Consider the following 20,000-nt stretch of genomic DNA (forward strand, 5'->3'; position numbering starts at 1 on the left):
GGGGCGGAGTGGGGAGATGCCTGTCTCCTGACAAAGGAGAACGAGTGGGACACGATGAGCCGGCCCGGCCCGCCCCGCCTGGAGGAGAGCGGGAGGGGGAGTGTCGGGAGGGGAAGGGGCGGGCCTTTCATTCACTCCCGGCCCCTCCGCCGCCGCCGCCGCCGCCGCCGGGGCGGAAGGGCGGGGTCTCGCGCCCCCGCGGGGGTGAGAAGCAAGGGAGGCGGCGGGCGAGAGGGTGGAGACCGCAGGCGCGCGTCCCGAGACGTAGGCTACGTCGTCACGTCAGCGCGGGAGAGAGAAAGAGAGGAGCAGACTCGGCAGAGACTGGGGGACGGGGCTGAGAGAGCGAGAGAGGGAGGGAGTGAGCCAACGAGCGTGCGAGCGAGGAGGAGAAAGGCGGCCACTCGAGCTTGAGCGGCCGCAGACGGGAGTGGGAGCAGTGGGGGAAAGGAGCAGGGAGGGAAAACGACAGGCCGAGACAAGGCAGACAGAGGCTGGTGGTGTGGTTGTAGGGGGAAAGGAGGAGCTGGAGGAGGGCACGGGCTGAGGGAGTGAGTGAGGAGCGGACGCGCGAAGGGAGGGGAGGGAAAGGGGGGGGGTCACGCGGGCGCGCGCGCGCGCACCGGGAGCGCGCTCGGAGGCGAGTGGAACTGGATCGGGTTTGCTGCCAGCGGCGTGAGCTTCGGCCGCCATTTTACAACAGCTCCACTCGCGCCGGACACAGGGAGCAGCGAGCACGCGTTTTCCGCAACCCGATCTCCTCGGACAGGATTCCTCCGCCGCAGCCCAACGGGGAGGTAACGACCGCCAGGACTCGGGTCTGGGAGGGGAGTTCAGTGACAATTGTGGAGTGAGCTGGGGGAGGGCGGTGCGGGAGAAACCGGCTTTTCTGGAAAATGGATTCCAAGGGGGAGAGGAGCACGTTGACTGGGGCTGCTTGGGAGTAGGCCGCGGCCCGCACCGCCACTTCCTCCTCCTCTCCATGTGCTGCCGCCGTTCTGGCTTTGTCTGCTGCGCCCCAGGGAGGAGGCACCCCCGCGTCCCCGTGGCCCGCGAGGACCGCGAGCGGCGGCGGAGTTGGTGCTGTCGTGGCCGTCGCCGCGGCGTGGGAGTGGGCGGAGAGGAGCCGGTTCAGTCCAGCAGCCGCGCGGTGGGCTTGGGTGGTGCTTGCAGTCCGGCCGGCGTTGGGCAGTTCGCGGAACGCCCTCACGCCGCCGGGTTGTCGGCCCTGGCCCGGGGGTGGGACAGCTGGCCCGGGCGTTGCAGCCACTGTACGGACGGGAGAGAGGTGGGGGCTTGAATTGCGTCCCGCGTCTCTGGTCTCGGTGGGGCAGGCGGGCTGCCGGGGGTCGCCGGCGCCCGGGGCGGAGAGAGCCATGTGTCACAGCGGAGACGGCGGCGCTGGGGGGGCGGGGAGAGCCTGTGGCCTGGTGCCGACGCGGCTCCGGTGTTGAGGGGTGAGATTGTGCTGCTGATGCTTTCCGGGAACTCCGACCGCGGCTTCGGATTGATGTCGGGAGCCGGTGATGGTCGTCTTGGCCGGGGACTCGGTGGGTTTCCGTTGGAGGAAGTTGTAGGATATTTGAAGGCGCAGAGCACGTGTTTCTAATGGGCTCCTGGTGGCCGCGGCGGTGAGGCTGCCGCTCTGGGTGCGGAGTCGGGGGCGGGCTTTGGGATGCGGGGGTGAAGGGTGGAGAAATTGGGTGGTGGGAAGGTAGCTTGTGTGAGCGCTTTGTTCTTCGCTGACTGTTGTTACTGATCTATAAGGGGCAGGCGGGAAAAGCGCGCACTTTGGGGGTTTACCTTTGAGAGGGAAAAGCCCAGCTTTGCTTTATCCACACACCTCATTCTCTGGGCACAGCAGCGTGTGGCACGCTGGCTGTTCCCATGCTGATTGGGCTCCATTTGTAATGTGGTTTTTCCTAGGAAGTGTTAGCAGGTGAGTCAGGGGTGGTGCTGAGGAAACATAAGTGTCCCGCGCTCCAAATCAGGCTTGTCAGGCGATAGTGACTTTAAGGCTTCTCTAAAGGGAGGCACAGGCTGGCTAGTGAAGAAATTGGTAGAGAAAGTTAAGATTGGGGCTCTTATATTGTCCTCTACCCTATTTGAAGATCCTAGTTTAATTTTGCTTATTGCGTTTGAACAGATCTCTGGAAACATGGCTACAGAACATGTTAATGGAAATGGTACTGAAGAGCCCATGGATACTACTTCTGCAGTTATCCATTCAGAAAATTTTCAGACATTGCTTGATGCTGGTTTACCACAGAAAGTTGCTGAAAAACTAGATGAAATTTACGTTGCAGGTAAGAACTAACACTTGCAAAATTATATTATGAAATTTTTCTATTGGATTTCTAGCTTTGAGCTAAAATAGCAACTTTTTGTGGTTTCCAATAAGTGTGGGAACTGGAGTTTTGTTTTGCCTTGTTGTGATAGTTGTCAACTAGAGGTAAGGTGTACTGTATGTAGAGGGAGGGCAGAAGGGTTAGGTAAAATCTGGCTGGCCAGATGGATAAGTATATGATGGTAGCAACAGCTGCTCAGTGTTGGGAGCAGGCCATGTGACTTTTTGGGGGTATTTTTGTAGTAGGATTTCTGTTAAATGATTTGATAACTATAGACTTGTAGTTTGTCTTGGTGTGGCTCTTTTTTCTAGTGGTTATTCGAAATGGAGTAGAGGTTTGTTAGTCATGCTCGGTATTTTGTTGGTTGATTTTAGAATTTGTAAGCTTATATATTTAGTGTAGAAATACTTAGTATTCAGAACTTTCTGGCTTAAACACAGAACAAGATGAGAAATTGACTCATTGTAAGTGTGGTTGAGAGGCCTTATTTAGTTTACAGTGCAGTATAGAATGGCCAAAGTATGTGTGTTTTTCATTATATAGATAGTAAGAGGAATGGAAGAATACTTAGTTGGCATGCTTGCATCTGTACTGGTAAACAGTGGTGTTTTCTTTAAAAAAATTAAAAGGTCCAAAAATGTTAAAAGTTGACAATTAATTAATTTTTCTCTTCTCCAGGGCTGGTTGCACATAGTGATTTAGATGAACGAGCTATCGAAGCTTTAAAAGAATTCAATGAAGACGGCGCATTGGCAGTTCTTCAGCAGTTTAAAGACAGTGATCTCTCTCATGTTCAGGTAACATTAATGTCAGTGTAAAAAGAATAAAAAACTTGAGTAGTTTTGATATAGTTTAAGTTTGACATAATTGATACAGATGAGATAGTTATTAAATATGTTTGGAAATTTTCTTTGCAGAACAAAAGTGCCTTTTTATGTGGAGTCATGAAGACTTATAGGCAGAGAGAAAAACAGGGGACCAAAGTAGCAGATTCTAGCAAAGGACCAGATGAGGCAAAAATTAAGGTATGTCTTAAAAAAACTTTTTCCTCCCTTCAATTTTAAAGTTCTTTCAACTATTTTCTATCTCTGGTAAATATTCCTTGGTTGTGAGATGGGTGTTCTTTTTTAGATGTTGAGAGTTAAAGACCATGAGATAGTTTGCTAATCTTTTCTAATTACTATTTTTTGACGTTTCTTTTCTGTAACTATTTGTTTCTAAAACAATTTGATGTTTTTAAGTTTTTTTGTTATCCACTTACTGAAGTTAAATCTGCGGTGTTGGCATTTTAAACAAAAAATTTAAGGAAATAACATCTACTATGTTTTTAGGTGCTTTTTGAAAAGCTGCAGATCCAGCTTTTACTGACTGGAACCAAAAATGGGAGGGGATCTGTTCACTCCATACTAGTGGAAAGTGTACATTTAGCAGTTAACTGCTTTTCTTAGGATTGTCAAACCATCAAATGAAATGGATTTAGAATTTTAACAGTGCCTTCTTCCCTCTCCATTACTATGGATTATTAAGGCTAAATTGTTCATTTCTAAAAAGCAGTGTGGAAATGTAAAAGGAAACTGAGGGCTGGGAGTAGAATTTAATTTTTTTATTTTTTAAAATCGTATAGAATAGTTAATTGCCTCAGATTCATCTAGGTTTTGTCTTTTGTTGTTACTTAGTTTTGTTGTTTTTATTTCATAGAAAATGGGGGTGATCATACTAGTTTTAACCTGGTGCTCTTAATACAGTGTGCGAATGCTCTTGAACCAAAGGTTATGGTTTAAGATAAATCAGTTATTGACAGTTTAGGTGTTGGGTGGTGTTTTAATGGTATGATAAGAGCAAAGCTTGGAATATGGAGTTAGCTGTTAATGTCATCCATAAATTTGAGGCTTTTCCAGGACTAGCTGTGAGTGAATTGTGTTTCATCTATAAACCTAATTTTTCCACAGAAATTTTATCAGTTGTAATTAAATGTACATTTGGGAGTTAGAATTATTAAACTTTTATTAAAAACTTGGTTTAATTTGTGTGTGGGGTGTTTTTTTTTTTAGTTCTATGAAAGGGAGTGACTTAAATTGTGGCAAGAAGGCAGAGACATTATTATAGATGGTTCGACAGAATAAGTTTTACTTTTTTGTTTTTAGGGCTTGACATAAAAGGTTTTATTTAGGTCATATAAAGATTAAGGGCAAAGAAGCATAGGAATTACATATGTGGAAAAGGGAAAATGAGCCATTTAATGATTTCGTTTATGTGACAGTAATAAATGAGTTTATTTTTGTTACTAACCCAAATGTTGCACCTTTAAGCAAACATTTGGGTATAATAGAAAAAGACTGCTTAATATCTTTAGTGCTTTGTAGGCCTTTTTGTTTTTGTCATTTACAGTATTTTCTCATAAATACTTAATGTTCTTTGAGTAGAAAGTTTCAACTCTGTCTCGTCATTTTCATTTGCAGAGACTGAGGTGACCCCAGATCATTTACCAGCATTTTGATGTTTTGTCATATGCCTGGTATTTCTTTTTCTTCCAGAATTTATCAGCTAATTATTAGATTGGCTTTATTACTTAGAAAATGAGTTTTGTGCTTTGTGGTTTGAGATGATGGAGAAGAGGAATAATTCTTGGTTTTTTCCTTAGGCCAATGGTGGACTACTTTCTAGTACTTTTGCCTATAATAAGGGATGAAGAGAAACTCCTAATGCTCTGAGTAAATATGAGTTGTGTAAGTTTTAACAGTTCACTTTCAGGGAGATAAAATGTAGATACTATGTCACATTGTTGCAATTTCATGAAGTTTTAAAAGTCATTTTGGCTCTCATTTTTTCTGAATGATCCATGCTGTCCTGTGAAGCATGGTACTTGAATATCAGATGAATAAGAGGTTATTTTTCCTGTAGCTCCTAAGTTTCTGGACTTGAGTGTAATTTCTGTGAAGGTTGGCCATATGCCCAGAATGGCATTGTTGTACCTAGGAGTGTGGGGTATAGGGAATTTATTGGGTAAGAAATCCAGACTTGGGAGAGCTAACTTATCCTGCTGCTCCCTCCTTCAGGAGAGAATTAAACTCAACCAAATTAATGTGCAGTCATCTTTTTTAGGAGGTATTAGCAAAATAGGTACATGGTGCCTTGGAAGTTGTTGATGGATCAATGTTAGTTTTTTTGTTCACTAAGCCACTACTCAATAATCAGAGACCAGCAAATAATTTGAACAGGATCCTGAGATTTTTTCACCATGAATTAGAGCTATTACAAGTGTACATTAGAGAGGAAATTCTAAGACACCAGAAACCTGTTTTTAGGGAATGTTACCAAGATAATTGGGAAGATTTAAACAAGATTAATTTTGATTTTCAGTTGCTAAATGCATGAGTGTGGTCTTGTGAATTAAATGTATTAATGACATTTGAATTCTTCAAGGCACTCTTGGAAAGAACAGGCTACACACTTGATGTGACTACTGGACAGAGGAAGTATGGAGGACCACCTCCAGATTCCGTTTATTCAGGTCAGCAGCCTTCTGTTGGCACTGAGGTAAAGAAACTAAAAACTTGTACCTTTTGTAGTAAATGCACAAATGTCTGGTTTCCTAAAGAAACTCTCCATGGTTTTTACTTCATATTTAATTTACAGATATTTGTGGGAAAGATCCCAAGAGATCTATTTGAGGATGAACTTGTTCCATTATTTGAGAAAGCTGGACCTATATGGGATCTTCGTCTAATGATGGATCCACTCACAGGTCTCAATAGAGGTTACGCGTTTGTCACTTTTTGTACAAAAGAAGCAGCTCAGGAGGCTGTTAAACTGGTAAGTGTTTTTTTTCCTTCAGTCTTCATATTCACTATCTTTAATTAAAGCCAGATTTTTTCTTATTGTGCCTAAGGGTTAACCAAAGGTTTACGAAGTGCTGATTAGGCATTGCTTTTCACATTCTCTGTGTATACATTTTAGCAGTATTTTTGCATGTACAGTTGATCGGATTCAGGATTCATAAGGTAGTATGGCAGAATTCCTAGTTATTGGTTCTTTGAAACATCTGGCTTAGTTATTTTTTTTAATTTATAGAAATGTTAAAAGATTTAGGAAAGTAATTGTAGTTGACAGGGCTCCCATAGTTTCTGGCCATATGTAGGTTATCCCTTTTTCAAAAATATTTCACAGAGACATTGTGATGATAAATTTCTAGTTAATGAATTAAATGGTTTTGTGGTAAGTGGCAAAATTTTATTTGAAAATACCAAATGTTATGTGGGGACCTAGTTATTTTCCCAACTTTAAAAAGTTTTAAAGTTTCAAATCATGGCTTTTATAACCCTTCCTCAAATTAGTTTTATTACATTCTGTGAGTCAGGTTTCTATATTTCGTAAAGATGCTGAGGTTTAATTTCAAACCAAGACATGTAAATGGTTCACTATGGCAGATGTTTGTTAAATTTGCTTTATCTGCCTGCCTTATACGAGTAATTCTAAACAAACTTAAAGGCCTCAGATTTCTCCTCCTGAATTTTATTTTTTCTTCTCTATTAGAAATATTGCATTTTAAGGCATACTTTAAGGAGAAGAAAAGTATATTCTGCTTTGCTTTCTATATTGCTTGAATCTGTCCATTGGTGTGTATAATTGAATATGATAAAGGTTTAACGTTAGAAAAGTACGCTACTTGGAAGAGTATAGGTTTCTTTAAAAAAAAAAAAAAAAGAATTCAGTAGTGTAGGTATTTTTAAATCATTGCTGATTTTTTCCTTTTAAAGAATGCTTCCTATTTCAGAGGGGGTTTAGCTCTCGGGAGCCATTCACTGGTAACCTTGGAGCTGTCCACATTTTAGTTTAAGCAGTTCAGGTATAATTAAAGTCTTAGTAAGAGTTCTGGAAAGATACTTTATAAATCATTCAATTTAATTTATGAAAGAACATTTACGCCACGTAGTAATAAAGTAGCAGTTTCAATGTAGAAGTGTAGAATAAGAAGGCAGTGAGGGTAGTATCTTACTACAAAAAGCTAGTATGGAATTTAGCCCATTTCATCTACTATATAAAGTTTTAATTTTTTTAAGCATAGTTACTTAGTATTATGAGTAATGATTTATTGACATTTTTAAAAGGAATCATTAACATTTGTAGCCTGCTTAATTCTTCCTACCAAAATACACTAATTATGGGGTCTTCATTAGAGCTTGTTTCTACATAATTTCTAGAAACCTTATAGTAAAGATAAGGTCATTGGGCCCTTGAGCCACACTTCTCTTGCTCAGGCCTGTTTCTATGTCTGGAAGTGTACTGTTGCTTTATCCTCCCTTCCAATAAAGCTGTTATTTTGCTGCTGTAAAAAAAAAAACAAACAAACAAAAAATCATTGGAGGGAGACGATATGTAATCTTCAGACTAATGGTGGACCACTTTCTAGTACTTTTGCTTATAATAGGATGAAGAGAAACTCCGTGATGATTTTGAGTGCCAGTAAATACACATGAAATATGTTTCAGTTTGGACAGTTGCCTTGGTTTAACAAAATAATGTAGTCTAAAATTGCATTGCTGTAGGCTTAGTGTATAGACTTAGTAATATAGTCAAGTTTTTGAACTGCAGTGCAGAAGTTTTCCATAGGTAACCGAAGAGCCGTTTTGATTGGTCTAGGAACTAACTTTTGTCCTAAACTTTTTAACATTTTTTTTCTGGGTTTGTGATTTTGAGTCCTTATCTGGGGGCGTGCTTATATTTTAATGCCTGATGAATAGGAGGCTTTGCATTTGGTGCTTTTTAATAGATAATCTTAGTGGGAGTGGTATACATCCAATGTGATGAATTGGATGTGTTAGCCGTTGCTTTTTTAAAAAGGATGCTTTATTGTGACTAGAATTTGATAATAATAGAATTGAGAGATTTGCCTTAATTCAACAGTAAAAGAATGGACTAGACTTTTGAGGAAATGAAACATTATGGAGAAATAGAAAACTCAAGTTGGATGTTTTAGTGCTTTCTATTTATTTGAGGAAATAAGTACCTCTCTCAAGTATATTCCTTAAGGGATCATACTTTGAAAACTATTCCTAATTGTGTCATAGATGAGTGTCTACTCAAATTACAGCTCTATTCAAGGTGATTTTTTTATGTAAGATAATTGACCCGTCATTCTAGTTGTAGATAATCAGATGTTGAGAAAAGGCCTCTTTTGCATTATTTATGGATCAGACGAGATTGAAGCACCCTCTCTTTTTTGCTTTCCTATACTTTTGAGTGTCTTTAGGAATACTTTAAATCATAATAGTTTATGTATTTGGCCTTTTTGATGTGATTCAACAATTTTTCTCCTAGATTAAAAGCTATTATAGATTTTAAATTGGCATCTGAATTATAAAAATGAGATAATTGATATTAACAGCTGAAGAAGAGGTGTGAAGTTAGAAAGCAACTGCAGGCTTCTTAAATGACCCTATTTTCAGCCAATATCTGCCTTGTATTTGGAGGAATAAAAAATTTCATCTCTAAATGATGATAATCTAGCTAGAGAATCAAGATCTAAATTTGTGAAAAGGTGAATAAGTAGCTACTACTTGAGTGCTTGCTATGGCACAGAAGCTGTGGTAGATGCTACATTATTACTTTTAAATTACCACTTTAACTCTTTCTTCAAGATAAGTGATATTACTTTCATTCTGCAGAAGAGGCTGGTGGCTTGCCTGAGGTCTTACTGCTTTAGTTTGATACCAAGTTTGTTTAGGAGTGCCTTTTGTTAAGTAGACATAGCAAATAAACCCAGCAGTATGGTTTGTCACCTGGTAGACTGATTCTTTATGTAGTAGTTTAGGTAGTGTTGGAAGGAGCTCAGGAAGTCCTCTCTCGACTGCCAAGATATTTTTGGCATCTAAAACCTTTTTACCATCTTCACTGTTACCACTCTGGTCTAAGGTACCATTCAAAGAATCCACCTAACTAGCTAGTCTCACTGCTCTCCATGGCTCCTTTAACGGTCTTACCATTTGGCAGCGTAGATCACAACATTTCCATGCCGAAAACTAATAATGGCTTCCAAAGGAGGCCCTATCTGATAAGTTTCTTCTTATCTCTTTCTCCTACTCTTTTTTTATTACCTTTCTACTTTGCCTATTTTGTTCTCCACCTAAGCTCTGACCATTTCCATCTTATGGCTACCTTCTGCTTTCTAACACTTCAACCAGTTATCACAGATGCTGCCGCCTTATCAGTCTTTTTAGGCGACTTTTCCTGACTCTGAGCAGCACCCATCTGCCCCATGACAGTAATCTCGAACACGATCAAATAGAATGCTTGGGTGTACTTAGAATTATTTCTTGACTTTATAAATTATTTGCTTATCTCTCCATCAGAATTTTTTTTTTTTTTTAAACCTGTATTCCCCTACATTTAGAAGAACAGCCCCACTGTATAATAAGTGCTGGATAAATAACCTGACTGGATGACCAGTGCCATCTAATCCATTATTTACAACATAATTTATAATATTCCCATATTAGCTATGGGCCATTTGCTGTTTAAAGGTTTTTTAGCTTCCTTTTGCAATTATTCTGTGCTACCTTCAGTCACAGGGATTATTGTAGATTGATTGGGGCGGGGCAGGTGGGGGAGTTGAAGCTTTACCTTTTACTCCCTGGGGGATATTTGGAAGTATATGTAGTATTTGGTGTCACAAAGGCTAGGGGGAAGGACAGATACTATACTATGCATATATATTTGTGTGGTATGCCGCTGGAATTGGAGCCTAGGGCTACTGGTGTTGCAGTGCCTATTAGTCCTACGTAATGGAAATATCCTGCTGAAAATAGTGCCTATGTTAGAAACATTTGAGTAGTTGATGTCTACTCACATTAAAAATTATGGTTTTATAGTTGCTGATGGTTTTATTCACCAAAGTGGTTATATATATATATATATATATCAGTGTAACGTGTGTAGACATTATGAACAAGCTGTGGACAGGCTTGGCCCACAAAATATTTTAGTAGCAATTTAGCAGATATTTAGTGTGTTTAGCATGAGAATTTTTACTATGGGCATATTTGCAAGGTAGTTTGATTCAACTATTTAGAATTTATAGGACAGGAGTTTACAATTAAAGTGGAAGCAGATTGTTCAAAGGGTAATGGAGGGATGAAGGGGTAGATTGCTTTGTGTTGGGATTGTTAGAGGTTTGTGATAAAAAGATTTGAGCAGGACAGTGAAGAAAATAAAATGATTCTAGCTGAAGCAGTGTTTTATGGAAAGAAGTAGGAGATAAAACTTGTATAAAGTCAGTACCAGAAAGCATTAGTCATTACTGCTGGGTTGAGTTGCATAGTGCCATTAAAATGTTGATCATTGGTATAGGTAACATGATGTAAATCGTGGAATAATGAAGAATGTTTGGATGAAGAAAACAAAGGCCACAGGAGAGGCAGCAATAGAAAGAGGAGAGGTCAAAGATTTTTAAGAGAGAAATAGTAGTAGTAGCAGTATGTTGTTGTAGGTTCTATTCCAGTTTTTACCAGTGATTTCAATGAGGGCAGAGTTGGACTACCCTTGAAACATTTGGTGACTTGAATCTGCAAATAGTGATAAATGTCCTGGGTGACATAATCAGGATTTGAAAAGATTTTTATAGCTTGGGACAGATAGTTTACAGCAGCAAGATGAGTAGAGACAAAGACAAGCCTCATACACAACTAATATTACAAGCTGTAGTGTGTGTCAGCAGAGTGGTATGGTTGCCAAATAAGTTAAGGTAATCATGGACTACATGTTATAGAGGCATGGTATCTAGAAGTGAAAGGTTAGTAAGAGTCTCCAGCTTATTCTAGACACCTCAGCTTCATTCTGCATGTACAGTATTATGTTACTGGATGTCACTATTTGGTGACACTCTTGGAGGTACTTTAGTTTGCCAATATCAGGGAAGGAATGATTAGCCAAGCATAGAGAACAGTTGAGTCATGATGAGCATTGTGTACAGATATATGAAGTGCTGTCATTTGGGGGGAGGAAAGAGACACTAGAATTTTTAGGGAGGCAAATTTGGCTCAATATAAAGAACACTTTGTAATTAAGAAATGTTTAAAAATAAAGCGGACGGGCTTGGCAGGTAATGGCTTTGCTGCTATAAGAAGAGTTCAGACCAAGCAACCACATCTGGATCAGACACCAAATCTGAGATTGCTAAATTTTGGGGGGATTTGGTGACCAGCAATGAGGGAAGGAAAAAGTGACTTGATGTTTTGAGCCTACCTGACAGAAATGTTCCAAACTATACAATTCCTGTTTTGGTATTTGAAATACTGAAACAGCATTGATTAATGTTCACAGTTCATCTTTCTTTTATTCGGTCACCTCACTTTGGTACTGGATCTGAAAGCTAGATTTCTAAAACTTCACGTCAGTGCCCACCTTCCTAGAGTTTGGAAAGACCTCATTTAAAAAAATTTTTGAAACCATCATAGTGTCCTGATGTACTAATTCTTAATTCTTGAGAGTTAGGGTTTATTAGCAAATTAAAATCTCTTAGGGTTCAGAACAGTTTTTGTTATGCCCTTCTGCCATCTGTCACCGACCTGCTGGGATATGAAGTTTAGTTTCGAATTGAAAGTGATAGATAAAGTCTTTAAAGAGTGAGAAAAGTTAAGTCAGATATACATGTGAAAGTGCGTGCCTAATCTGTAGATGGGAGATTGGGCATTGCTTCAAAATGTTTGTTTATAGGTACTTTTGCTTTATTTGAATAGTATGTTCAGAGGGTCGCCTTTGCTCCTTTAATGACTTATTTTCATTGGAGAGCCAATTTACTCATGAGTTGGCTAAAATTATCTCGTGTTTTTTTTTGGTTTTTTTTTTCTTTTTTTAGTTAAAAGGGATGAGTTGTAGTTTACTTTATAAATCTTGCTAAATCGTCATGTCATTAATATTGTTCAGAGATTATAGCCATCCTAAATACATCTTTACCCTTCCTTGAGTAATCATAGCAGGGCTAGTTATAGATTAGAAGCAAAGAACTTTTTCTTCTGGAAATAATAATGGAAACAGTCATTATTACTATTTTGTTATATTAATGTTGATGGAAGTGATATTACCAAGAATTTTAATACTTTTACAAGTTTGTTTTTTTAACTTAGGTATTATAGTAAATAGCTCCTGCTCTTAGAACATTTGGAAATGAAAATAGAAAAAGAGGAAAAATTTTACCAGATCCTGTTATCTTCAAAATAACTTGTATTTTTTCCTTTGAACACTATGTATTTCCTTCCATTCTTTTTTTTGATATTTTGTTTTTGTTAGCTCCTGGAGTTACAGACTAGATTGAAAGCCATTGATTTGTTGCTAATCTATTTGCTGCTAGATTATAAAAAATCTAGGGAATATACATGTCTTAAAACAATTTATTGTTTATTGTTAGGTTAACTTATTTGTGAATTTAGGGTATTGTAATTTACTTGTCTGTAATCTCATGCAATGATGGATTCATCCATAGCTCTGTTATTTGCAGGTAACCTGTATAGTTCTGCTTTTAAGAAGTTTTTGATCTAAATAAATGTTATGAGAAAACTGTGACACAGTTTCTCAGCCCCAGATAATTCTTTGTCATGCTAGCCTATTCTGTGAATTACAGGGTGTTCAGTAACATCTCTGGCCTCAACCTACCCAATAAATACCAGTAGCAAGCCCTCCCACCCTTAGTTGACAACCAAAAATGTATATAGACATTGTCATATGTCCCCTGGGGTGGTAAAACCACTTCTGTTGAGCACTATTGGTCTATGTTAACATATAGAATGGTGGTTTTGTTTACCTTTATAGGATTTAGGGATTGTAGAGTATTTTGATGGTTGAGCTCTACAAGTATGCTGAGGAGTTTGGATGGTGGAAGTTTGGATACTACAAGTATGCTGAGGAGTTTGGATGGTGGAAGTGTCAGGGAAAGCATTTTATTCGGAGGCTTAGCAGTCTGAAACTGTTTGAGAAATGATGTAAATAGCTTAAGATTATAGTATTATGGCGAGAAAGAGGAAGTGCTAGGGATTTTAGAGTGGACTTGTATGATGTCCAAGCATTTGAACTTTACCTTTAAGAGATTTTTTTCAATGGGTAAAAATTGTGATTATTGAAAAAAAAAGTCTCTGGCATAAGTGTAGAGAATAGAGAGTCCTGGGATCATGATGACCAAAAGACGTGGATAGAATAAACTGAGTCAGGGGAGTAGAAAGTACAGCTGTTCTGAACTAGATAAAGGATGTTTGAGCTTTATGTTTAATTTGAATGTCTAGAGATGGAGAGAGGGATGGGGAGGGATCAATTTTCTGAATTTGTTTTCTTCTCTTACACCTGTTAGCAAGAATGGGAATAATAGGGAAAGAGATGGTTTTCCTTTTGCTAACTTTTGCCATAAGGCTGTTCTGTAAGTTGTATGGAAACTCATGTTGATTCTTGAGTTATATAGGTTCACTTGTATGTACATTAAAGGTATATTTTGAGGCCAAGTGTGAGGGAGATTAATTAATTATTGCTGCTGCCGCCACCATTATTACAACTTTGAAATTTTGAGGTGATTTTAACTGTAATATGTATATAATCCACTTTTTTAGATAACTTGAATCTTTGGAACTTTGGTTTGTAAATAATGCTGATTGCTACCAATCAGTATTTGCCAATTTGACAGATTGTGTTTTCCCTTTTATGGGATATGGTTACTTGAATATTAAGTTTACTTTTTACTGTAGTTTTATAGTTACTTCTGTACTTTTACTATAATGCACTTGTTTTTCTCCAACTTTGTTGCAGGCTTAATGAAAATAAAATGAGGGGAAAAGTAAGGTTGGATTCAGACTAACAGGGTTCTTCCTTTTAGACTTAAGTTTATTTGAAGCTGAAAATCCGTCATTGCAACTTTAAGAGGTTAAGGGGAGATGGGAAAATAGATTCTGGTTAACAGAAAGGCAGAAAGCTTGTTGGTATTTGCGTGAGGATAACTGATTGACAGATTAGATTTAAATAGAAATTAAAGTATTGTGGAATCAGCCATTTTGAATGTAAGCTCCTACAGACCTGATTCCTAGTGATAATAAGTTTCCTAAATTTCAAGATCTTGAGGTTTGGTGTTTTTTTTTGTTTGTTTGTTTTTTTGCATTAATTTAATCCATAAACTTGTTCAGTATGTTTTGTCAGTACAGTCTTTGTATCTGTCTTAGATTATAATTTTCTCATACAGCGCCTTAATGGTAACTATATTTTTTAAATGATAAATTCTTGAGAAACACGATGTTGAAATTCTAATTTGTTAAAAGCTCGCATTAGTGTATAGGATATGCATAGCTTTCTAAAATAAGCATTTACAATAGGATTTATAAGTATAAAAACATCGTGTACTTTTTCCCCTTTCAGTATAATAATCATGAAATTCGTTCTGGAAAACACATTGGTGTCTGCATCTCAGTTGCCAACAATAGGCTTTTTGTGGGCTCTATTCCTAAGAGTAAAACCAAGGAACAGATTCTCGAAGAATTTAGCAAAGTAACAGGTAAGTTGGATTTATTTGGAAGGAGGTACGGTATGACTTTTTTTACTGAATGTAATTGCATACTTCTATGTGACAAGCACTGTTTTAAACACTACAGTTTATTGACTCATTCTTGCTACAGCCATATGACATAGGTAACTATTTTTCAGATAAGGAAACAGACGAAGTGTTTTTGGGAAATAACTTGATGAATGTTATGTAGTTAGTAAGGAATGCAATTGGATTTGAACTCAGAATGCAGAATCATTGTACATCTCTTGTTTGGAAGATTGTATTTCTTTGTGGGTTTGTATACATTTCTAGGTGGTAGTTGAGATTGTTAGGATTGTTTGATGTGAAGTGATTTGATTTTCCACATTATAGGAATAAGTACTCTTGATATAAGCAGAGATTATACAGTCAATGTGGTATGATTTCTTTGAACTGTAAAGCCTTTTTTTATGTTTCTAAATGACAGGCTGCTTTTATTAGAAAATATTTTCATGTGCCTAGAATGTTTAGCAAATTATCCACCTGTTATTAGTCTCCAGGGACATTTGAAATTCTTATGTAATAACTAATATATTCTATTTTATTTGAAATAAAGCTACTGATATCTGAGGCTAGAAAAGTGTCATTAAAAAATTTTGGTGTTTACTTGTATAATAAGAAAAATATCTAACCACGTCTGACTTATACTGCCATTTTTCTAAAGCAGTTGTGTAAAAATTTTATCATTAATGGAAGCAGAATACTCCTTAGGTATATTTTAAGAGAATATATTTTCTTTAATAGGGATATCTGCTGGGAACATTTGAAAAGTGTGAATTAGGTAAATTATCTGGAGAATTCCTTCTAAAGATAAATGATTTTTTATTTTGATATTCAAATATTAGAAAAATAAATCTTTTGATCTTCTTCTTGCTTGTCATTTTATCTGATTTCTCTGGAATGGTTGCTTACTTTCAGAGGGTCTTACAGACGTCATTTTATACCACCAACCAGACGACAAGAAAAAAAACAGAGGCTTTTGCTTTCTTGAATATGAAGATCACAAAACAGCCGCTCAGGCAAGGCGTAGGTTAATGAGTGGTAAAGTCAAGGTCTGGGGAAATGTTGGAACTGTTGAATGGGCTGATCCTATAGAAGATCCTGATCCCGAGGTTATGGCAAAGGTAATGGCAGTCAAGTTAAATTTTTTAAGGGGTTGGTGTGGGAGAGGGGGAAGGGGAAGACTTTAGATAGAGAAAAAGCATAAAATGAATTGTGTACTTTTTTTTTTTTTTTTAACCATTTTTGAAAGTGAGGAAAACATTCTTTATTCAGGCCATATACCAGAAATAGTACCATGTGCATGGAGAATGAGTATAGAAATTTATTTATGGACACTTGGCCATAATTGCGTAGCTGTCATACTCATGATGAAGTAATTAGCCTACATGCTGTGGAGGTGGTTCACTTATTTTTGTGTGGATTTTAAGAGCGATTTGAGATTTTAAGAATGGCGCCATTAGCTTACATGGTTTTTGTGTTAAAAGTCCTGTTCCTAAAAATAGTGAACTGTACTGGCCTCAGCAGAGCTGCTGCAGTTACAAGGTTTAGCTATTATTAGGTATCCTGCTTCAGCAGTCAGTTGAGACATCCTATGAGAACAAACATCTCTTGAGTCAACATTTTACTCAGTAATGGTTTGCAGTTAAGTTATTCTACCTTTTTGTCTTTAAGAATCCCTATTAATGGTTATAGGCTAGCAACTACAACTAGTTCACTTAAATCAAAAGAAGAGTAAAATGCTAGAACTGTGAATATTATGAAAGGATGAGTGGTCTTGAGGATGAAGATAGTTTGGATTCTTTTTTTCTCTGGCCTATTAAGCTCTCATTGGGTTATTAGTACTTCATATTAAGAAATTTGGATGCTCTTTCATGTGTTAGGAGGAAGCGATAGTTTCTTGGCCAAAAAAGGGCACATTTTATAGTTGTCCTTTGAGGAGCATACAAGATTGCAAGAATTGACCTTAATATTTTGAACTCTCTCCCCCTTTAAGATTTTAAAAGCAGGTCCTAATTAGTTTTGACCACCTGTATTGTGTTAAATGTTCAACAGCTATCTCATAGGGCATGGTATTCACATTGTTAGGAAGTAACCTTTATTTTCATTGCAAAATAATTACTAAATAAAACTACAAAGCATATGGTGTTTTTTGTTTTTCTTTTTTAGCAGAAAGTACAGAGTTACCATATATCCTCTGCCTACACACATGCAGACTTCCCTTGCTGTCAGTATCCATACCACAGTGGTACATTTGATACAATGAGTGAACTTACATGGACACATTATTATAACTCAAAGCCCATAGTTTACATTGGGATTCACTCTTAATGTTGTACATTCTTTGAGTTTGACAAATGAATGACATGTATCCATTTTTATAGTATCATACAGAATAGTTTCACTGCCCCAAGAATCCTCCCTCCTCTGCTTATTCAACCTTCCCTCCCCTCTAACCCCTAGCAACTATTGATCTTTGTACTGTCTCCATAGTTTTGTCTTTTACCAAATGTCATATAATTGGTATCATGCAGTATGTAACTTTTAAAGCTTATCATCTTTTATTTACATTTACTTTTAAGTTTCCTCCATTGTCTATTCATACTTGATAGATCTTTTTTTTTTTTTTTTTTTTTTTTTTTTTTTTTTTTTTTTTTAGCTCTGAATATTTAATTCCCCTACAGAAGGAATGAAACTTGGTTGTTTCCAAGTTTTGGCAGTTATTAACAAAGCTGTTATGAACATGCAGGTTTTTGTGTGGATGTGTTTTTAACTTATTTGGGTAAATAATAACAGTGCGATGGATGGATCCATATGGTAAAAGTATATTCATAAGTAGCTCCCAAACTTTTCTCCATATTGGCTGTACTATCTTGCATTCTCACCACCAGTGTTCCTGTTTCTCCATATCCTCGCATTTGATGGTGTTAGTGTTTCAGGTTTTGGCCATTCTAATAGATGTGTAGTGGTATCTCACTGTTTTAATTTGTAGTTTCTTACTGACACGTGATGTTGAGCATCTCTTCGTATGCTTATTTGCCATCTATATATCTTCTTTGGTGAGATGTCTGTCCAAGTTTTTTGCCCATTAGATCCAACAGTCATGCTCTTTGGTATTTATCCAGATGAAAAGTTAGTCTTTTATTTTTCTGATATTCTTCTAATGGGTTGTTTCCGAAGTTGCAGGGTGGGTGATGGCATGTTGGAAATTGAACTCTTTGGAAATATGCAGGGAGTTTATGTTTTCTTTTAAATTTCAGGTAAAAGTGCTGTTTGTACGCAACCTTGCCAATACCGTAACAGAAGAGATTTTAGAAAAGGCATTTAGTCAGTTTGGGAAACTGGAACGAGTGAAGAAACTAAAAGATTATGCTTTCATTCATTTTGATGAACGAGACGGTGCTGTCAAGGTAAATAACGGGGAATTATTATAGGCATCTAAATTAGACTAAGCATTTTTAGTCATCCTAGAATCAGAATGTTTTAAAAAAATTGAAGGAATCTCAGGCATCAGGTAATCTACTCAAGCTAACTTTTATTGGCCTTACCAAATTGTATAAGTCAAAAATATTAGTTGAAAAGCTGGATCTTCGAATAAAAAAAAGAATCCTATTTTGTCTCATCTTTTCAAAATTACCGATAAATGATTTTTTAACTTTAAATGAATCAATTGTTTTTGAAGTCCTCATATTGATCAAAACGTAATTTTTTAAGGCTATGGAAGAAATGAACGGCAAGGACTTGGAGGGAGAAAATATTGAAATTGTTTTTGCTAAGCCACCAGATCAGAAAAGGAAAGAAAGAAAAGCTCAGAGGCAAGCAGCAAAGAATCAAATGTAAGTTGTATAAATTTTAATGTTGGTAGATTAACTGGCGATTAATAGGTGTTGCTCAAACCTGTTAAACAAATCCATAACATGACTCTACCTTTTAAAGGAGACTTGAAACCTCTGAGGCACATAGAAGTGCCAGGAATATAAAGAAATGTTTATTGATATATTGCTATTGACTATAATGTGAAAATAATAATTTGAAATAATGGGAATTTTGTATAATAAATAAAAATCTAGGATATTTACTATTATATCTTTTGCAAAATGTGTTCTTGACTATGTTTTAAGTATTAGCTATACAAGTTTTAATAATATAATTGCTTAAAGGTGGAGATTCTTCTAAAAGGTAGGAAATATTAAACCTCCAAGTATGATAAACTGTTTCCTTTGTATCGGAGACATCTTTACCAATACATAATGCCTGTTGCCATCTCAAAGATTTCACATACTATGCATGAGTTTTAAAAAATGGAATAAGAGAATATAGTTAAATAAGCAAACAACGTAGTTAAAACGACATAGTTATTGAGGTGAGAAAACAAGTGTGTAATGTGTTGTATTAGTAGAACATCTATAAAGGGATTACTTGCTCTTTAAAACAGTGAAGGAAATGGGTAAGGAAGAAGTTGGCAGCTTTAAAATATAGGTCGATAATGGATTTCGGAGGAGTAAGATGGATAACTACTATTTGATGTAGGAACAAAAATCACTACTTTATTAGGCCAGTTTTCTCTTCCTTGCCTTAGGTGGGATACAAAAGAAGAGATGGGGAACTTCAGCTTATGTCTGTTTCACAATCAAGGAAGTAATCCAGTTCTAATTTCTGCAGTTGGCTGTGCAGTTAGACAAGTTGGCAAGGTCTGAGCCTCAGTTTGTTTAGTTTTAAAAGGAGGCCCGATTAAATTATGCAAAATGTCTTGTACCATGGTTATCTAGGTGATCTATGTATACTTGTTCTAGGATTAAAGAAACATACTTTTACTTGAGGCTTGGTGATAGTATAAAAGAACAAAGAGCTAGGGTTTGAAGGGTGAGGGGGACTTATGCTGTATTCTCAAACTCCTGAATATACTCTACGCAGTGAAAATAACTTTGATATCTCTTCAGAAGACAGTTAACTGATTACATTTTATTAGTGCAGTGATAGAATATAAGTGTAGGAGATTGTATTAGATTTCTAATCTGTGATTTTAGCAGTTCTAGTTATGACTTGGTAGATGGAGGGTGGTACTAAAAGGTGGGGAATGTGAGTACATCTGTTGATATTAG

General features: G+C 37.5%; 1 protein-coding gene across 8 annotated transcripts in view; it reads left to right on the forward strand.

The window, feature by feature from the left end:
• Positions 1-289: 289 nt before the first annotated feature.
• SYNCRIP (synaptotagmin binding cytoplasmic RNA interacting protein) overlaps positions 290-20,000 on the forward strand; it is a 28,551-nt gene continuing 8,840 nt past the window's right edge. For 2 of the 8 annotated variants that reach the window (XM_011364873.2, XM_011364872.2), the window contains exons 1-9: positions 591-797; positions 3,027-3,145; positions 3,266-3,373; positions 5,772-5,885; positions 5,985-6,161; positions 14,733-14,868; positions 15,817-16,022; positions 18,159-18,308; positions 18,613-18,734. In XM_011364873.2, the coding sequence (XP_011363175.1) occupies positions 3,293-3,373; positions 5,772-5,885; positions 5,985-6,161; positions 14,733-14,868; positions 15,817-16,022; positions 18,159-18,308; positions 18,613-18,734 (986 nt within the window). In that variant the 5' untranslated portion in view covers positions 591-797; positions 3,027-3,145; positions 3,266-3,292. Of the gene's footprint in view, positions 798-2,146; positions 2,307-3,026; positions 3,146-3,265; positions 3,374-5,771; positions 6,162-14,732; positions 14,869-15,816; positions 16,023-18,158; positions 18,309-18,612; positions 18,735-20,000 lie in introns of all 8 variants that reach the window. The other 6 variants (XM_023533407.1, XM_023533408.1, XM_011364869.1 and 3 more) reach the window with 5 other exon arrangements.

This window comes from Pteropus vampyrus, unplaced genomic scaffold (genome assembly GCF_000151845.1).
Source record: "Pteropus vampyrus isolate Shadow unplaced genomic scaffold, Pvam_2.0 Scaffold102, whole genome shotgun sequence".
In the NCBI taxonomy this organism is placed as follows: domain Eukaryota; kingdom Metazoa; phylum Chordata; class Mammalia; order Chiroptera; family Pteropodidae; genus Pteropus; species Pteropus vampyrus.